Raw genomic sequence first — 21,303 nt, 5'->3', positions numbered from 1 at the left:
CAGATGGAGTACAATGTGAACTTGTGTATTTTGGAAAGAAATACTTAAAGAGAGAGAGATTGCAGACCTTGGTTACACAAGAGTCTGAGGGTGCTGGTGCGTGAATGACAATGTCAGTATGCAGATTCAGCAAGTGATTAGGAAGACAAAGGAAAGTTGGCATTTATTGCAAGAGGAATGAAACATACTCATGGGGAAGTTTCATTGCCACAGAAATAGGATATTGGGTGGGGAACACATTTGGTGTACTTTGTTCAGTTTTGGTCTCCATATTTGAAACAATATATTAATTGCATTAGAAACAATTCAATGAAGGTTCGTTTGACCCATTCCTGGGACTAAGGGCTTATTTTACAAGGAAACGTTGAACAGGTTTGGGAGATACACATTGGAGGACTTTAGAAGAATGAACTGTGATCGTATTGAAACATACAAGCTCCTGAGTGGACCTGAAAGAGTGGATAGCAGGAAGAGGTTCAAGTCAGGGAGGGGACATGTAGGAGACACATTTTAAGAATAAGAGGACTCCCTTTTAAGATTGTGATGATTTTTTTTTCTCTCAACTCTTCAGTAATTCGCCTCCCAAGAAAGCAATGGAGGTGAATCATTGAATTTATTCAAGATAGAGATAAGTATATTTTTCATAGACAAGGGAGTCACGGGCTATAGATAACAGACAAGAAAGTAGAATTAAGACCACAACCAGGTCAGCCATGGTCATATTGAGCAATGGAGTAGATTCAAAAGGCATACGTCCTACTCCTGCTCCTACAATCTTTTCCCAGCCAAACAATGATACCCTGAGTGAACTATAAATATTGGAGAAAGCCTGTTCCAATGATATTCATGGGCCTCATTTGTGTTCATCTAAAGCTGCATGCACTAGGCGGCATGGTGGCTCAGTGGTTAACACTGCTGCCTCACAGTGCCAGTGAACCAGATTTGATTCCAGCCTCGGGCAACTGGCTGCATGGAGTTTGCATCTGTTCCAGTTTCGTACCAAAGGTTAGGTGGATTAGCCATACTAAATTGCCCACAGTGTCCAGGCCATGTGGCTTAGTCATGGGAAATACAGGGTTACATGGATAGGGTGGGGGAGTGAATCTAGGTGGGATGCTATTTGGATGGTCGGTGTGGACTCAATGGGCCAAATGGCCTGCTTCCACACAGTAGAGATTCCATTATCAGAGGCAAACAGAACCTTCTGTTTTTCTCCTGGCGTAACAGAGTCATTTCCATCATAGATCAAGGCCTGTGGAATCTATGTCAGAAGAGTTCCCTAACGACATCAACATTTTCCTGTCCTGGAAAACATATTTCCATGAAATTGAGCAGCATCTCCATGAAGTTAAGGGAGCAATCATGTTTGACAACCTCTCCCATTCAGATGTCTACTGAATTGCCATTGCCATAGTAAATACTTGAGACGCCCTAGCCAGGCTTGTTAGAATTGCAGAGTGCAGCAGAACAGAATTATCAGACAGCAGTGGCTGCAGAAAGCTCTGGCCTTTTCTGCCAATCTGTCTGAATACCTATTTCAACCTCAAAAGGAAATGCACATTTCCAGAAATGGGTGGTTAGCTAACTTCACAAGTCTTATTCAGGAGGGTACAATTTCAGACATGCGTAAGGCTTTATTACTAAGCCCTCTTTACATTGGTTAGCAGCTTACAGGAGACAGGAAAGAATTAAATACCAACTTCCCAGTGTTAGAGTTGATTAATCTAATGATACTATATACATCAATTTTTATAGCAGACTGCACCAACCCTCCAAACAGCATCCCACCCTAACCCATATTTCCCATGGCTAACCCACCTAGCCCTCACATCCCTAGACACTATGGGGCAATTTCACAATTTGATGAAGGGCTTTTGCCCGAAATATCTATTTTCCTGCACCTCAGATACTGCCTGACCTGCTGTGCTCTTCCAGCACCACACTCCCAACTCTAATCTCCAGCACCTGCAGTCCTCACTTTCGCCTTGGCAATTTAGCATGGCCAATCCACCAAACCTGCACATCTCTGGATTGTGGGAGAAAGCCAGAGCACGCAGAGGAAACCCACGCGGACACGGGAAGAATGTGCAAACTCCACACAGACAGTCACCCAAGGCTGGAATTGAACCCAGATCCCTGGTGCTGTGAGGCAGCAGTGCTAACCACTGAGCCACCATGACGCCAATCTTGGTCAGCTGGAATCTACTGGTTGCTACAACAACCAAAACAAATTTGCACAATTTCCTCTCCTGCATATTTGATCCTTGAGACACGAGCCACACTACTTAACTTGGAGTTGAACGTGCAAGTCTGGGAATGGTAGGTAGTTATTAGGAAATGTAAGAGCGACTCATGGTTAGGAAGCATTGGAAAGCAGACATCAATGAAGAGTTTAAAAAACAGATTTTAAAAAACAGTCGAAATAAGGATGAGGCCACTGGAGGCAGCATCATAACAAAGAGATGAAAACCTTAACAATCAACCTTAAACAGGAAAGACTGTTAAACAGATTGAGGGGCCAAAAGACAACAGCATTGAATCTTGAAAATTTGTGAGAATGATATTGTATGAATAGCAATTACTGATGGGAAGAAAGTCTTTAACTCTTGAAAGAGATAATTTCCAATGCTTTCATGATCAAATTTAACAAATCACCTTTCATTCTGAAGTATGAATCAATTTGGGCAAGTTGGAATTACTGCTACTTTGTTCATACCTATCAAGAGCAACCAATCTCCAAATGTTCACTGAGCCTACAGCCACATGGGAAAATGCACAGTTGTCCTCTGAGGGGTAGGTTCGAGAGGTGGGCTGGTGGATTGGACAGCAGGTCAGGAAGGGTCTGTTGCGGGTCACTTGCCTCCCAAACCCCTAGTTGGCAAGCCCTCCTTGCAAACTCCATTTTCACCCTCACTCAGCCATGGCTCCAATGTCTTGCTGATCTGAGGTCTCTGGAGGATGCTCTGTTACTGTTCTCTTGGTGGGACTATAGCCAATGAGGGGGTTGCGAGCTACTGATTGATCAGGAGCTCCTGATTGTCGGGTTTACTTATATCCACGGGGTCCTGCTGACCATACACCTTGCATTTCGGATGGTGGGCTTGCCCCAAAAGAGGTAGCGTAGTCTGTCTCCTTGATTAAATTCTTCTCATGACATATAGCTATCCATGACTAGCTGCTCATTAGTATTGTCAGTATTGTATTTGGAGCAGCGCAGTGGCTCAGTGCCTGTGCATTAGTGCAGGGATCTGCATTCATTTCCAACCTTGGGCGACTGCCTGTGTGGAGTTTGCACATTCTCCCCGTGTCTGCGTGTCCGAGTGCTCCGGTTTCCTTCCACAGTCCAAAGATGTGCAAATTAGATTAGATTACTTACAGTGTGGAAACAAGCCCTTCAGCCCAACAAGTCCACACCGACCCGCCAAAGCGCAACACACCCACCCATACCCCTACATTTGCCCCTTACCTAACACTACAGGCAATTTAGCATGGCCAATTCACCTGACCTGCACATCTTTGGGCTGTGGGAGGAAACCGGAGCATCCGGAGGAAACCCACGCAGACACGGGGAGAACGTGCAAACTCCACACAGTCGGTCGCCTGAGGCGGGAATTGAACCCGGGTCTCTGGCGCTGTGAGGCAGCAGTGCTAACCACTGTGCCACTGTGCCGCGACTATATTAGATGGATTGACCATGACAAATTGTCCCATAATGTGCAGGCTAGGGGGATAGCTATGGTAAAAACCCAATGTTGGATTATGGGGATAGGGTGGCTCTGGGTGCGATGCCCTTCAGAGGGTTAGTGCTGACTCAATATGCTGAATGGCCTCTTTCTGCAGTGTAGAGATTCTATGATGCTCTCCTGTATTCTAATACTGAAGTATCTGTGTGACTTTATTCTCAAGGATTGAAATGGCTGAAGACTTAAAAAGGTCTGAAATTATTTTTCTGTCAAGTGTTATATAATTATAGCTGTCTTGAGATATAAGTGTTTTTAGCCAATTCAAGTAAGTGGAATTATAAGGCTTCTCAACAAAAGAAATAGAAGCCAAAGACTTTATAGTCTGGTAAGCTTGCTCCAGTATTATCCACAATCTCCACTTTCCTGACCAGTCCCCAATTCCCACTAAGCTGCCTATCCTGGCCTTAAAAATATTCAATAGTGAAGCATCCACAACCCTCCAGGACAGAGGATTCCAAAGATTCACAATTCTTAGAGTTAAATATTTTTTTCCTCACCTTTGTCCAAATAGATTGGCCCTGAATCCCAAAAGCATTCTAAATTCCCTAATCAAGTGAAATTAATTTCTCAGCATCTATCCGATCAAAACTTTCAGAATCTTGTTTGCTTAAAAAGGCTGTCTTCCAGTCTTCTGAACTCCAGAGAACATAGATTAGTTCAGCCTTTCATCATAGTACAACCCACCCATTCCAGGGATCAACACCATGAACCGTCCAGTCAGATTATACCTTTATTTAAACACAGAGACCACATCTGCACAGAGTACTCCACATGGTGTCTTAGCAAAATCTTGTGCAATTGCAACAAAAATGTTTATTCCTGTATTCCAACCCCCTTGCAATAAAGACTAGCATGCTCTTTGTTTTCTTAACTGCTCGCTGTACCTACACACAAAATTCATCTTGTAAGCTTCGATGGTGAAGGACACTTGGATGAGCATGTACGTGTCAAACTTCATAAAAAACATTTTGATTTTTATGCTTACAGCAGAAGTGAATAACTTCATACCTCCCTACTTTGTAGGCAAGTGGGCAGAAACATTTGCTTTCCTCTTGTTTATCTTCTGTTACTGTCAAGACTGTGGATCAAAGCATTGGTATCAAATCTCCACAGAAACCTCAGCATTTTGTGTGTTTTGTGCATGTAATACAGGGCGAAATCCATACTATCAACAGAAGCAAAGGGCTACAGATTAATCAACTATTTTCCAGAGTTACCCCATTTTAACTCACCACCACTTTCTCAAGGGCATTTAGAGATGGACTTGGACTTAGCAGTAATCCCTCTTCTCAACTCACTCACTGTCTATCCTGCCACTGCTTATCATGGTGCTCCACCTTCACATGACCAATTGGAAAATGAACAGATTCTTTGTTAATGTAAATAGATTACTCTTGCCTATCAGCCAAACAGCTGTTGACCAATACCTTACAAGGTTTCTCTTGGCTTTGCCCACAGCAAATTTTCTGGAAATCCATTTTTAATTCTTGGAAACTCCAGAGTTGGCAATCCTAGTGATCGAAAAAGGGGAAAACCTATCTTATACCTTTTGTGAACCATCCCTGATCATGCGCCACATATCTGGTATTCTCTCCTGATCTTCTGCTCCTTGACCCCTTGACCCTATTTTTCACTGACAGTCTTCATAAGTGTTCAAAAGTACGTCTCAGTAAAATGACATACATTCTTTGAAAAACATGCTATGAAAATAATTAAAGCTTGCTATTGGAGCTAATTCTCTCATTATGACTGTGATGCACTCCCCAGTCAGCAGTTGGTCTCTTAGGGGAGGATTTTTACCATCAGCCTTAGCTCTCGTCTGATTCTGTAGATGTTCTTTGAAGATTTTACAGTGATTCTTATTCTTTTAAATTCTTTTAAATTTTAGAAACTGGAAGCAAGAGTGCCCACTTAATCATTCAACATGGTCATGGCTGATCTCAATACCATATTCATTTGATTCTGCAGCATACAGAAGGCAACAGTATCTTGATAAAATGATCCAAGTTAAGAATTTATCAATTCAGGCCACCATGACTGATAACTCAGCGCGATTCAACCAGCTGAAACGTTTGCCCACTGCTCACTGCACCACTCTCTTTCCCAGACTTGTGAACACTAGCTCAGCTGTCTTGTCTCCTACCTCTCCCTCACTCAACCTGAGCTCCTTCTCCTCTCTTGCCACACCGCACGTCCTGCTGCCATAACTATGCCAAACCAGCATTTTCAGCCCCATGAGATGGTTCTACATTAGCTCTGCTCACAGACCACTTTAAATCCCAATATTATCATACTGATAAGAGAACTCAGCTTAAAAATTTGTGCAGTGCACGAGCAACACAAAATACATTTCTGAGTGAGTTATGACAGCTTCCGACAAATTGCAGCATGGTTTTACTAGGGCAGTGTTTCTATTAATAGCTTTGCTAGGTTACAGTGCCCTTTTAAAACAGTAAAATGGTGGTAGAATATTTTTTCTCAAATAAACTCCTTTGCATACACACTCACCACAAAACAGGGCCAGTTTTGACCCAGTAAATTGCTCGAACACGTGTTTAATTTTGTCTATGTGTATTATGTGTCAGTATGCATTTCTGTACATCTCATCAACAAATCAATCAGATGGCGTCTATAGGTGCACAGTGCATTTTGTTCACAATTACTAACTGGTGACGTCTTCAATCCAACAGGCATAATTCTAATTAACAACCCCAGTAACAAAACACTGCAATGCAGAGACAAAATTGCTTCATTGTCAAGAATGCTCACCTTTGCCATCTGGGCCTGTACTCCACTGGCTTTGAGAGATGCCACTGCCTTCTGTGCAGCTGCTGGGCTGTCAAAATCTACGAAGCCATAGCCTGTGAAAGACAGTTACCGTACATTATCAGCACCAGGTACGTGCAGAGCATCCAACAGTAGTGAACTGTGACAAAGAAACTTCTTGTTCGACCCAAGATCAGATTAAAATGAAAAGAACATCAGTCTTTCCAAAATGTTGCTCTCATTCTCCCAGAACTGTGACTTGTCTACATTGAAGTTTTATACGTAGTGGAGCAAAGGAAGCAATCTCAAAGAAGCTTTGTTTGCTGGACACTGATGATGATGCATTGGTAGTAAACCTTAATTTAATTAATTAGCAATAAACATTTGGTTGTAGTCTTATTCTGTCAATGCCTTTTACCTTAATGGTCTTAATAGAAAACATTCTCTCAATGTGTCTTTCTGGCGAGGTGCAGTTTTTTTTTAGCTTTCCTTTTAAACTACATTTCCCAAGCCAATTTCTGCACACTCTCTAAGTGAAGAAAATCACCATGAATGGTGTGGACTGAAGGCAAGGAGTCGCTGAGTAGGGGACTACTATTTTTCAGGTTTGCCATACTTGGGAAGAAAGCTAATGGAACAATGTCGTGACTTAGAATCCAATTCTGAGGGAAAGATCTGAAATGATCTGTACTAAATTCACAAATGTTCAATTGAGGGTGGAGACTAAATGACATGTAAATCCAGTAATCCAGTTCAACAGTCAGGATATAAAAGCAGCATTTATGAGAACCATCAAGGCATTCCTATACATAGTTGAGAAAAAAACTAACATTATGGCAAAGATAAATTAAGAAAGAAAACAGAAGTGCTTTAATATATGACAACAGAATATAGATTAGATCATAGAATTACACCCTAGTAAAATTCCCAAGACAAAACCATAATTTTAATGATATCTATGTTGCATTCTGGTCAGAACAGTAAATAGTTTCTTTGAAACTGTGAAGCACACTGGGACAGCATTCCTTTTTTTGCCCAAAGTAGAATTTGCATTAACCTTGGACTGGTATTTCTGCAGAAAAAGCCCAGTCCATTCTGATCACTCAACCTAAGTTGTATTGATTAGTTGTGACTAGGAACCAAGACCCCCATGACACAATCTTCTGAAGGACACAATCTCCCACCTACAAGAACAAGATCTGCGTTATCATGTAAACAGCAGCAACAACATCAATTCCAGGTACTTCCAAAAAATTGCAAACTGTCCTGACAAAGGTCAGCATTATCTTCTCAAGACAACTGGAAAGGACAATAACGGCATCTTTGCCAGCAGTGTCCAGATCACAAATGCTAATTTTTGAGGACAGTGTGAAAACATTTTCACAAATCTGCAAACTCTCAACCCTGGCCTAGACAATACTTCTACTCTCACCCCAACATGTCAATCATTAACCATGACAACAGGACTGTCCTCTGATGCCATCATTACACTTTTTTGGGTTGACTGGCAGAGAGCATTAACCTCAATGTTATTAGGAAGCTTCCAACTGCCGACAACGTACACTGTTTTCTGTGATTTGTGTTTAGTCAAAAGAACAAAAGGGTGTAGACAGGTTGAACAGAGCAATAATTTTCCCATATGAATTACTTCATATTTCCAGCACACACAAATTAACTCCAAATTTATAACTTAACATTGTGACTTTTGCCTTTCAATTCACATGAAAATCATAATATGAAACAAGAAAGGCTATTCATTATCTCATGATTCATCCCTTCATGGCATCTGCTCCATCATTTAATTCCTGAGTCCTAAAGTTAGTGAACCAAAATGCCACAATGCTTGCTTATACTCAGTATTCAAGCCTGGATTGTTGTCTTCCTAAAGACAGATCTAAGGTTCCTGAAGCACAGGAAGCATGGCGTTAAATTCATTGTAACAGAAGATGCTTCATAGTCAACAGATAGCTCAAAGGTGGCCCAAGAGATAACTCACAAACCACGAATTTACGTCATCATCAGCCGAGAGTACCAAGATCTAAATCAGCTCACTTGTCTGTCCTGGACTTATCTTATCTAAAACACAGCTGGTTTGAAATTGGGGGGTGAAAAGTGAATTTTAATGAGTATTTTTATAGCCTTAGGAAAATCGGTTGAACCCAGTGTACGTGACAGAATTCATTCTACAGTCAGTGCACTACAAAACTCAAAAATTAAGTATGAATTGTTTTAAGCAGAGTCACAATGCTGTAGACTTGCAATCAGAGTAAAAAAGATTTTCAGTGAATTTTATGAAATAACAATATTTTAAATCAGCAATATATGTTCATAACATGAACTGTGCATCTATCATGTGTCAGTTTACAATCCACAATTTATAAACTACCAAATCAATGTGTTTTCAGGCCAATCTTGTTTATTTTTATAATTAACAGAATTTTTTTTAATAAAAAGGAATTATTTTCGATTCGGTTAGTTTAAAAATCTCAGGGGAAATTTGCTGGAAAAACCCAAAAAACATTTTAAACCATAATTAATGTTATTGATCGGAGGGTTCCTGCTGATAATCCACCCTAGGAGGAAATGAGGAGAACCGTCTTGGAAATTCTTCCCTCTTCTCCTCAATTAATTTGGATCTGTTAAGTTTTAAATGTTCAGTTGTGCCCTTGATAACAGTGATTTAGGTCAAGCATCAGGATGCATCATCATACAATAGCTATTTCAACAAGTCTGTGTCAGGTACGCGTATACATGGAGAAAATACGAATTGACACCAAAACACAGACAGCATGTCTGCTTTTTACGCTTCCTCACCAAACTGAACGTATAGGCCACAAAAAAATTGCAGTTGGTCTGCCTGCGATGTACTTGTTCCCTCTCAAGACCGCACTATAGTTTGCCAGTCGTGGGCAGAGGCTGGCCTGCTTGTCATTGAGCCAACTGGGGTCCACAAGTGGGCAATTAAGTTCCACTTAAGTGCCTTATCCCATTGATGTTGGGCTTTAAATGGGGGTGGGAAAGACCCATATCATGCCCATTTTGACAGATTTTCCTGTACGTACCAGTAGCTGTTGTGAAATTTCTCCCCTTAACATGTCATTCCAGAACAAAGGAGGCTGCTCCTCCTGCTAAGATGTTACACCCTAGGTTACCCTTCCCCTAGGGATTTTCAAACACCAACTCTCAGATGCATACCAGTTCCTGACGCATTGCTGAATGCCTCTCTAACCCTTGACTGAAGTTCTGGCAGTGGCCGTCACATCCAGAGGTGCTGTCAACACTGGAGAGTTGCCAGTATCTGATTGGCTAGCAGCTCTCTGAGGTCTTGCACTTTGGAAAGTCAAACCAAGGTAGGACTTCTGCAGTAAATGATAAGGTCCTAAGGATTGTTGTGGAATAGAAGAATTTAGAAGTACAAGTAATAGTTCTTTGAAAGCAGCGTCACAGGTAAACAGGATGATGAAGAAGGCATTTAGCATGCTGGCCTTCATTGGTTGAAGCATTGAGTATAGGAGTTGGGACGTTATGTTACAGTTGTGCAAGTCTTTTGTGAGATTTGTACTTGGAGAATTGTGTACAGTTTTGGTCACCCAGTTATGGCAAAGACATAGTTCACTGGAGAGAGTGCAAATAATATTTACGAGGATGTTGTCAGGATTAGTAGGCCTGAGTTGTAGGGAGAGGTTGGCCAGGATAAGACTTTATTATTTGGAGATTGAGGGGTGACCTTATTGAGGTGCATAAAATCATGAGGGGCATAGATAGGAGCAATGCTTATAGTCTTTTTCCTAGAGATGGGGAATTGAAAACTAGAGGGCACAGATTTAAGGTGAGAGGGGAAAAGATTTTAGAAGGACCTGAGGGGCAACTTCTTCACGCAGAGAGTGGTGCGTGTATGGATTGGGCTGCCAGAGAAAGTGGTTGAGGCAGGTACAATAGCAACATGTATGATAAGTACATGTATGAGAAGGGTTTAGAGGGATATGGACCTAATGTGGGCAATTGGGCACCATGGTCAGCATGGACCAGTTTGGGCTGAAGGGCCTGTTTCCATGCTGTATTACTTTGTGACTCTCTGATCTATACAAATTATTGATAATAGAAGATTTACTGAAATCTATTTATATGTTTCTGTATATTGGATATATATTTTTGTGCTTGTTAAATAAAATGTATTGATTACACTGTTATGTAGTTATTACCATATAATGTGTATTTAATTCCATGAGGCATTCCTGCTTTAAATACAATATGTATTTTGCAAGCAGTATTCTAAAATGCAGCATCCAATAGATAATGAAAAATCTCTTGTTCCAGCCCTTAGAGCAATTTAATTAAAATTTGAGATCTGTTAATTCCCTTTCATCATTTAACAACTTATTTACTGTAGGGCTGTTCATCAAGGAATGGAAACGCATTCTTAGTTTATTCCCTTGCATCACATAAAAAAAACTCCAACAAATCTTTTAGCTGCACTATGAAAATCAGCAAATTCATTCATCCCTGCAAAATTTAAAAGTGATTGTGAAGAGATGTTGAACATTGATTCTGTGCTCTTGGATTTACTTGCTCATAATGAAGTTCTCTTTTATTACACACTTTTCATGGTATTTGAGTTCATTTTGCAAACAGTCTGGCTGCAAAACAGCCTGTAGACAATACACCATGTTCTCCTTAATCCATCCTTTCAAAGGGGTCTACTACTTGACTAATAAACCTCAATTGAAGCAATAAACCTTTCCAATTGTTCATTGATGTTCCAGTAATTATCAATCATTTTATATCAGATTGCCAACAATCATCATTTTACTACTTGGCTCTTGAGAGCAACCACTATTGCGTGAACTCAAAACATATTCTCTGATCTGCTCCTGCTCTTCCCCACTTTTACAAAATGAAGCTGATGTAATCGATGTCAACAGAATGCAAGAGTTGCCGGTTGATCAGTTGATGCTATCACTCTGAGATTTGCTCTCATCTTAAAATATTTGCTAGCAATGTTCTGGAACATTTCAACATGCTTGGCAGGCGCCGAGGAACAAGATGTAGGAGGAAAGATAAGAATTTGGACTTGGAGATGGAGATAATAAGATACTGGGAGAGATTGGTGAGACCAAGAGGTACTGTTGTAAGATGTGAATTCAGTTTATAATGCACACAGTGTGGCAAATAATGTTGGTAAGCCACTGGGGCATGGGAATATGTAACAATAAAGAAACTGCTCAGAAAAAGCGAGGACTGGGTCCGATAAATTTCTAAATATGAGATTTGCAAGCAAAGATAGGAGGAAGGTTGTGGCTGTGAGGATTCAGGAGAATGGGCTCTTTTTGTTGAAGTGTAAGTGCGTTGAGTTTTTGGAGGGATTTTTGAGGCTTGTGAGACTTATTGCCATAACTTACTGATTATCCCTCATGAACTATCTACCCCACTCCTAAGTCATCGCTAACAATGGATTCTATCCCCATGTTACCACACACCGTTCTCAGAACAATTTGCTATTCAGTGGCTAGCCACTGAAAATCCAGCATCCCCGGTGCCAACACTATAATAGCACATACAAAAGGTCACTGTGCACCCAGATAAGCACTGACATTCTGACCCCGGCCAGCTCACTCAAGGAAAAAGTCTGAGCACATCAGAGGAGTGGAAGGTTGTGCTGCAATTTTTCGACAGGGACCTGGAAAGTCCTGATCAAGAGGATGATCCACAGGAGAGGAATCTTCTTCCTGGAGGACTGGCAGAAGAAACTCGGCCACCCAGCCTGGGCAGCTTGATCTGAGTTCAACAACCGGGTCGATCCGGTCTCAATAGTCCAGATGATTGGCTGTAAAAAGTCAACAACCATCTCTGCCAGGGCAAATGCCTCACTCTTGTCTCTGCCACTGCACCCACCTCCCAACAGGGCTCAAGCTCTGCCACTCTCACTGTTGCCTTCCCTCACTCACTCTCACATCCCCCCAATCTCCCACACCATCAGTGGCCCCACTGCTTCGGGAACACCTCACCACCTTTCACCTGCCTGCACCGCAGTAATAGCTGTGCCACTCTGACGTTTGACTGCTTAGCCTCCACAAAGGAGAAAATCTAGTCCCTCACAGAAGACTGGAAATGTTCCTGTGGAGAAGCAGAGATATCCATGTTCCACCAACCGTGCAAGTTTGACTCTTCATTCCACTACAACTCTTGCAGTAACCCCACCATAAGTCTCAAGCATTGCACACCATTTTTAACCACAGGCTGCAATGCATTTTCTGTTTTTTTTTTGTCTATCAGATGCTGCCAGCGTGTCCACCACCTCCCATGGTGAAACAGTCAGTTCCCCAGAAGCCATCTCCTTGACCTATGAGTTTGTGAGTATGGAGGCCTCAGTGGAAGCACCTCAGTGGCTGCCTCCTGTCGCTCCTGCCCCAGTAGCTCAGATACTGAGCTCTTGATGGTAACATTTAGTGTCGAGAGTGTAAGTGCACAATCCAGTGAGCCCCTCACAGAGAGAGCTCTGCATGTGGTCAAGTGGAACGCCCCCAGCTCAAGAGGGCCCTCTAGTGTCAGGAATCAGGAACTGTGCCCACATGCACAGGGAGGGGCAAGAGCAGCAAGCAGGGATGTGGGGGCACAATGCCCCACACTGCCCAGACACTACAGCCTCTACAAAGGAGAGAATTTAGTGCCATTGTTTGGCTGCCTCCGTGGACAGGTTGGCAGCTGCCTTGGAGAGCCGGGTCTAGGACCCTGAGGGTCAGTTCGAAACCTACACAATGGCACTCCATTGCCCCAGCCATGTGGCCTCAGGACTGAAGGCACAGTGACAGAAGGTGGGGAACATGGTGCACAACCCGACTGCCCCTTCCTCACAAAGACAGCATCAGTGCCAGGAGGCACCCACCCAGAGGAGGAGGCCAGGCCCTCGACCTGTGGATTTTGCAGCCATGAAGGACTCACTTGGATCAGACAAGAAGAGCCTCATCTTTTGTGGTTCAGAGACACATCGCCCTGGGTCACCTGATCAAATCGTCAGGGCCAAGGAGATGCACTGCTGAGCACGCTCCCTTCAGTCTGGGTGTGGAATCAGGGAATAGACTGAGATGTAATGAGAGGGAGGGGAAGGAGAAGAGCACTTTGTGGGCTTGGATGCCATCATTTGATAGGTGTCCCTAAACTGCACCATTCTGACCTTACACCTGCTTGTTTGACTCTCTGCTTAACCCCGATTGGAACAGCTACATCAAAATGTCCAAATTCACGGCTATCGTGTATCATAGACTGGTGTCTGATGTTGAGGGCCTGTAGCAGCACGTGGAAGCAAAAGGAACCAGGTGGATACAGGGCAATGGGGCAATCGGACCATTGACCCATACCCTGCAACATCCCTATTGCTTCCCTGGCCTTTATGTTCAAGGCTGTTGGTCTGAATGAAGTGGGCAGTGATATCTGGGCATGGATGCAGCAAGCAGGAAGCCAATGCATTAGGATAACTGGGGGAGCCCACAGGGCTGGGTCCTGTATCGTGGGTCTGAGAACATTGTTCTTTCCGTTAAATGGCCTCACTTCAATGGGTGCTGCAGTCACTTACCCCACCTACTCCAAATGTGGTTGCAGCCATTTTCCTTCCTATTGAGTCATTCCATGTTCCAAACACACTGAACACCCTTCAACCACTGGCTTCTGTGTGTTGGTGAAGTCCCAAATGCCCAGATCCCCTTCCTCGTGGCCTTTCCCTGAAATTCCTGGGGATTCTCCCCTCCCCAGTTCCTGAGCCTGCACCTGCCCACCTGAACACATGGTGCCACCCTGAGATTGATGTAGCACACAGCCACCCAGCAAGATGTAAAGGCCCTGTGGACTATACGGCAGCAATGGGAGCTGCTGGCTTGTATACATATTGGAATTAGCACAGCATGGCAGGAGTGAACTGCAATGCAAGTCTGTGGTTCTAGAGCATCCTGCAAGTGTACTGGAGAGGTGACAGGATAGTCAGGAAGGGTTAGCAATTGTCAGATAATCAATGCTTTTATACTCCTCATGCACTTTCCATAACTGCTTCTTGTTACTTCCTCACCATGTATGCTATTCCTTTCTCATTCATGTAGTACATCCTGTTAAATACATAGATGCTAAGTCATTCCATACAGCAGTGAATTTCACATATTCAACACTCTGTGCAAAGAAATTTCCTGAAAATTCCTTTATGATTTTGCCACCGTGCCGCCCACAACTATGCTATTCCTTTCTCATTCATGTAGTACATCCTGTTAAATACATAGATGCTAAGTGTTTCTGTCATTCCATACAGCAGTGAATTTCACATATTCAACACTCTGTGCAAAGAAATTTCCTGAAAATTCCTTTATGATTTGTTAGCTGTTATTTTATTGTAGTAACCCCTTTGTTCTGGACTCACAGCTATCATTTTCTTCACATCCACCCAATGGTCGAACACCTTCACAATTTAAACGTCTTATCTCTGGTCTCCTTTTAGCCTTCATTTTTTTCAGAAGCCTTCTCATCTTTTCTGGATGGTTGCCCATTCTTAATTTAGCTAACCTGAATGGAAACTTTTCGGCACTTCCTCTGGTGCTGTCCTACATTTTCCATAGTGTGGAGACCAGAGATACACACAGTATTGCAAATATAGTCTAACCAAGGGTCTACATTTTACATTCTTTCAGCAGGGCTTAATGTATCTCATGTCTCTATTTCAAAGTAAAGCTGGGTTCTCCCTGGTGTTTTGGTCAAGGCTATCCACAACCAATGTTATGGTAAAGAAATCTTGTTTGATAATCATCATACTGTTGTTTGTGTAAGTTTGCCGTGTGTGAACTGGTTGCTACAATGTTGCTACATTACAACAACAACTACACTTTAAAATTGACCATTTTTAACAAAGCAGAATTATGAAAAATGTGATATCTGTATCTATGGTATGAACTGAACATGACTCTCCCTGATTTTCTGGTCTATTTTTCTGTGAATAAATCCAAATACTCTGCACTCTATATGACCTTATCAACTTATGTTGCTACTTATTGTGATGAATATATTTGCATCCCAGGTTTTTTATCTCCTCTTCCTCTTTTAGTTCCTTGCCTTGCATGACTTAAGTGGCTTCTTATTCCTGATGAAAGACTTATGCCTGGAACGTCGATTCTCCTGCTCCTCAGATGCTGACTGACTGGCTGTGCTTTTCCAGCACCACACTCTTGGGCTTCTTATTGTACATATTAAGATAAGCTAAACCACACGTGTATACAGTACCAAGAACAAGACAGACAAACAGCAAATGTGCTACAAAGCAAGAACAGTCTGAAGTGAAAAGCTGAATAAAGTGAGCAAAAGAAAACCAGCATAATTACAATTTATTTTCATGATGTGTTTTTTTTTGTTTGTTTGCTAGAAAGTGTATGTTTGGAACACAATTATTGTCAAGAAATCAAAGATTCTCAAACACAATGTTTGTTTCGTTGATTGGCTTTTTGCAGCTGAACCAGCAGTTCTTAGGGGTTAATGACTGTAAGAAAAAGCTCAAAAGATGTAGCCAGGCTCTTCTTTATTACAGGAGAAAGTGAGGGCTGCAGATGCTGGAGATCAGACCTGAAAATGTGTTGCTGGAAAAGCGCAGCAGGTCAGGCAGCATCCAAGGAACAGGAGAATCGACGTTTCGGGCATAAGCCCTTCTTCAGGAAAGTCTTCCTGAAGAAAGGCTTATGCCCGAAACGTCGATTCTCCTGTTCCTTGGATGCTGCCTGATCTGCTGCGCTTTTCCAGCAACACATTTTCAGCTCTTCTTGATTACAGACAATAATTTGTCAACATGATCTGCATCACTCCCCATTGTCCTCCGCTTCAGTCAGTCAGCTCCATCTAGACCCACTGAGTTCTTCCTGTCCAGACAGCCTGCTGCAGGAAAATACCAGTTCGATGCCAACATTGTATTGGTGGCACGTGAGTGAGACCTGATGCTGAATTGGCTCAGGTTTCATTCGGGTATGAATGAGTGAACAGAACTTTCTTGTCTTTGTTCTCGTACTGGGCATGAGTTGGATTTAATGTTAACTGTCACAGCACAGAAGGTGGTTATATTGGCCATTATGTCAGCACTGGGTCTTCAGATGAGCAATTCACCTTGTGTCATTTTCCCACCTTTCCTCCGTAACACTGCACATTCTTCCTTTTCAGATAATTATCAAACTGACTGCCTCAATTAAACCTGCATCCACTAGATTCTCTGGCAGTGCATTCCAAGTCCTTACTGCTCGCTACACGGAAAAGTTTTGTCTTATGTCTCCTTTGCTTGTTTCACCAATTACATACTTCTCATTCTTAAGGTTTTCCACTAGGTTTCCCGCACCTGCTCCTCACAAATACTCCAGACCCCTCACAATAAGGAATACCTCTCTCAAGCCTCCTCTCAGCCTTCACTTGTTTGAGAAAAAAACAGTCCCAACGTCTCCAGTTTCTCTTTGTGACTGAAATTATTTATCTCCAGTTTCATTCTCAAACTTTTTTATGCCTAATACATGAAATCGCTGCCATGAAGCAACTACTAATGTAAAATTGACACATCACGCTGGGATTCTATAGAAGTCCAATTGTTGCGGCAAGTGTGATGGACCGTCAAACTGCTCTCCAATCAGCTTTCCCAGTTGTAGAGGAAGGGGTGAAAGTGATGGGGTTTGTGAAAATGTTGAGAAACTGCATCAAAGAAACCCAACGGAAAATTTTACAAGATATCCTGTTCTGAAATTGGCCAAATCATTTCAGGAACACCGAGTTCTGGGTTTCCAGTTGGAAATACATCTGCATGCTCCCTTCCTTGGCTCAGTGGTGAAACTGATTGATTTGACTCATCATTAAACTTAAAAGATCCGAAAGAAATTAGTTCTAGCTAAGTTATAAGATAACCAAATAAGTCTGCATTTTTAACACTTTATATGAAAATCCTCAAGAAGTATTATATTGCTCAGTTTTGCAGAATCCTTTTTCTTAGCAAATGCTTTTTACAGTTTAAATCAGCAGGAGTAATTTCTCAATATTCTAATTTAGATATCAGTAATTCATACCACACTGAGCAACACAGTATCAATAGCAGCAGAGAAGAACTGACCAAGTAAGTATACAATGGAAGTAAATAGATATGTGAAGAAATAATTGCTTAATCTTTACAGCATATTGGATTTAAAGCATTAAGTTTGCTGTCCATCTCACAGTCATAGTAACAATGCTGTGCTGAAAGTGAATAAACATTAGAAGGACACTAGAGTGAGATGCAGAAGAGTTGCTGGGGCCTGTGTAACCATACGTAATATGAACTAATGCTTCAGGAGAGTTAGGGAGGAAAATAAAAAACCATTATCCATGATCATCTCTTCTAGTCATTACAATATTAGAGGACAAACATTCATCCTAAATCATAGATCCTTGAAAGATTAAAGAACTGTACTTAAATTTGAGATTTTCAATGCCTCAGATTATGTCTAAGTATCCAGCTATGAGCAGGTCCAGCTCCTACTTAATCATCTTCTCTATTTGCTTGTTTCTTTACTGTTCTTCCTTTGCTTCCTAAGCACTTCCAGATGTTGCATCATCAGGTGTTCACAACACTATGCAGATATATGGAAAAACAGTAGGAACATTCTATGTTTAGATATTATTATCAATATTCTCTGATATAAAGATTAACTTCTCCAATCTACTGAATCGTCTTAATAAAAGAAAACCCAAATGACTTCACTTTTAATCATAAACTACAGGGGTAAAGACCAAGAATTGGAAAGTGGGATCAGACCAGATAGCTGTTGTTTGAGTTGTACAGACATGATAATTTAAATGGCCTCCTTCTGCGACATAAATTGTGCAGCTTCCTGTAAATTCCTTCCTTGCATGAGAGCCTGAAGGATACCAGACGATATTTTATTATATAATAGTTGGCTGTTTTGCCTGTTTAAAAGGATTGCTCTATCTTGTCAAAATATTTTCAAATTCCCTTCAGATACTTCAAGCAAAGTGGTACAAATACTGCAAGAATCTAGCCTATAAAAACCTGCTGTAATTATGTGGGAGGCAAGCTCTTTTGTACACAGACAAATCATACTATAAGCGTTAGAGAAAAACACCGCAGAAGAACTACAGATGCTGGAAACAAAAACAGTAAGTGCCAGAAAGACTCAGCAGGTTTGGCAGCATCTGTGGAGAGAAATCAGAGTTCTGAGCAAGTGTCACTGGACCCGAAACGTTAACTCTGATTTCTCTCCACAGATGCTGCCAGACTGGCTGAGCTTTTCCAGCAACATCTGTTTTTGCATAAACATTACAGAACTTCTAACTAACGACACAGTTTGTGATATCTTACCACTGGATATTCTTGAGCAAATTAATTAATTTTATTTATTTAAATTTATACTTTTGAATGGGCTCTACAACACAACTTAAGATGATGCTGTTCTAAGATTCCTTTGAAACTGTATTCTGAAACATGAATTTAGCTTCAGGCTCCCGCAAGAACTTCATTTCTCGATTAGCCCAAGAAAGCAGGAGTTTGAGGTGTCAAAGGCTATGGTCTTTTTGTTTGAATTTTTTGCAACAACTGAGATAGCAGGGCATTAAAAATGGTAGAATGTCTGTGTTTGGAGATTGGCACAAAAAGAAGATAAGGGTGCAAAAGAGGGCCACACAGACCCCAGTTGAAACTGGATGTTGGTACCTTCAGGTAGGTGTTTAGCAGTGGAGGAAGGGGCTTTTAGCAGCACAAGTGCTGTTGTTAACAGTGTCCGGGCGATCAGGTCTTGGGAGAACCCCTAAAGAGATTGGAAGATGGCAGAAGATTGCTGGCTATCTGTGTAATGGAAAGAGAAACAGCCAAAGATGCTGTCACCATATAGCTAGAGGGCCGCTGTTTGCTCTGAGGAACTGAGTTTTCATTGGAGTTGTTGAGGAAGGGGTGAAGCAAGTCCTCAAGTAGTTTTCATTGGTGCAGTCGAGAAAAGGTAAGGCTCAGAATAATTCAGCGGAAGTAGCAGCCCGGTAAAACTTAGTTCTGAAAAAGGGTCACTGGATCCGAAACATTAACTCCGCTTTGTCTCCACTGATGCTGCCTGACCTGCTGAGTTTCTCTAGCAATTTCTGTTGGTGCATCAGATTTCTGTTGGTCCATCAAAAACTGAAATTATACTGGGAATTAGATGCTTGTAAAGCAGCAACAGGAACCCTGGGGAACACAGATTCAGGAAAAAAGACTAAATCACCAGGATGTGAATAATCAGAGGCAGTATAAGTTGGAGTGGCATGTGCAGCTATTCAAACGTTAGTAAAAAATTGATAACCATCATGACGGACATAAATATTGACAAGATTCTTTCTCTGCTGTATGTGATGCAGTACTGCCTCATCACTAAAATATAAAAAAATAAATTCAAGTGCTTTGATGCATTTGATTTATGTTACTACTTATTACTGTTGGATACATGATGGAGAAAGCACAGATTTGCGATACCAAGATTATAGTATGTAACGAGGAAAGTGTGGTGAACCAATCTATTTAATGCTGACATGTTTACCACTAACAAAATCCTTACATCATAAGAATACAAGTTAAAATCTCTAAGTGTAAACTGTCTATATCAATAAATCGATGTGGCAAATAATATATGTTGGTATTATGATTTTGAAGTGAAAAGATCCTTTGTCTTTATGTTGATTTAGTTCATGCCCCAAGCACATGCTGTAGTCGAAAGAAACCTTTTAAATTTGCCATTATTTATTCTTTGGAAAATGGTACTATTTTGAGAAAACAAGCGTAGTAATTACAGACATAACTTTAATCTTTAAAATATCCTTTTTAATTAGTTATTTGGTTAAAATGGTGAAAGAAGAATTTGTTTATTAGTATCCCACAGCATAATTTATATGCACCACACTATGACATGGATGTTAAATACACAGGATAGATATTGAATCCTTAAAATAAGACACTACTTGTGAAAGGTATTTAAGCAAAGTTATGATAATGCTCACAAACAAATGCATTTTCTCACACAGAGTAATTAGTGAGTTTTGAGAAGATTTGTAGCTCAGGTTGAGGTTCTATGAGCAATGTAGATTCCAAGTGGGCAGACAGAGCCTGAACTGTGAGGTGCAGTAACAGGTGCAAAGTCATCTACATGGAAAAGATGATGGTCACCACCAGATACAGATAATTTATCTTGGTAAAATTAACCAACTGTGTTCATTGTGTTGTGAAGCTCTCTTTGCCTTACAAGGTATAGGGCTTAAAACATGAGACATTGTAATTCCAAACAAAGTTGAAACTTTATTGCGGATTTGATGCCTGACATTTCATGATTCCGTCCATTTTCAATTTTTGATCTCCAGCATCTGCAGACCTCACTTTCTCCTCCTAATTCCAAACAAAAACAACTTATCGCTCTGGATTTGATGCCTGACATTTCATGATTCCGTCCATTTTCAATTGAAGTTAATTCGATGTCAAAAGGTAGTTGATGTATTTCATTCAGCTGATTGCCTGTAATACCTCATTGCTTATTTATCAGTCATTGGTGGCTACATACAAAATTCATATTCTATTAAAATGAGCACTACTCTTATTAAAAACTGTCAGTTCCTTCAAATCAACAGTTCATCGTGTTGCATACAAGTAAATAATTCTAACTTTCATTTTTATTCATCCCAGGGCAGTTCAGCAGGATATTCATGACTGATCTTTAACAAAGCCTTAACAAACCATTGCATTGCCACCTTGACTGACCCTTCTAATTTCCTTCCATGCATTACCGTTGAAGAA

General features: G+C 41.3%; 1 protein-coding gene across 2 annotated transcripts in view; it reads right to left on the bottom strand.

The window, feature by feature from the left end:
* LOC122549671 (RNA-binding motif, single-stranded-interacting protein 3-like) overlaps positions 1 to 21,303 on the bottom strand; it is a 1,362,397-nt gene that overhangs the window by 312,864 nt on the left and 1,028,230 nt on the right. For both annotated transcript variants that reach the window (XM_043689502.1, XM_043689500.1), the window contains exon 6: positions 6,513 to 6,604. In XM_043689502.1, coding sequence (XP_043545437.1) covers positions 6,513 to 6,604 — 92 coding nt within the window. The remainder of the gene's footprint in view (positions 1 to 6,512; positions 6,605 to 21,303) is intronic.

The sequence above is a fragment of the Chiloscyllium plagiosum genome, chromosome 5 (assembly GCF_004010195.1).
Source record: "Chiloscyllium plagiosum isolate BGI_BamShark_2017 chromosome 5, ASM401019v2, whole genome shotgun sequence".
In the NCBI taxonomy this organism is placed as follows: Eukaryota; Metazoa; Chordata; class Chondrichthyes; order Orectolobiformes; family Hemiscylliidae; genus Chiloscyllium; species Chiloscyllium plagiosum.
The sequence above is the reverse complement of the archived record's forward strand: the minus strand, read 5'-3'. Positions and strand labels throughout refer to the sequence as shown.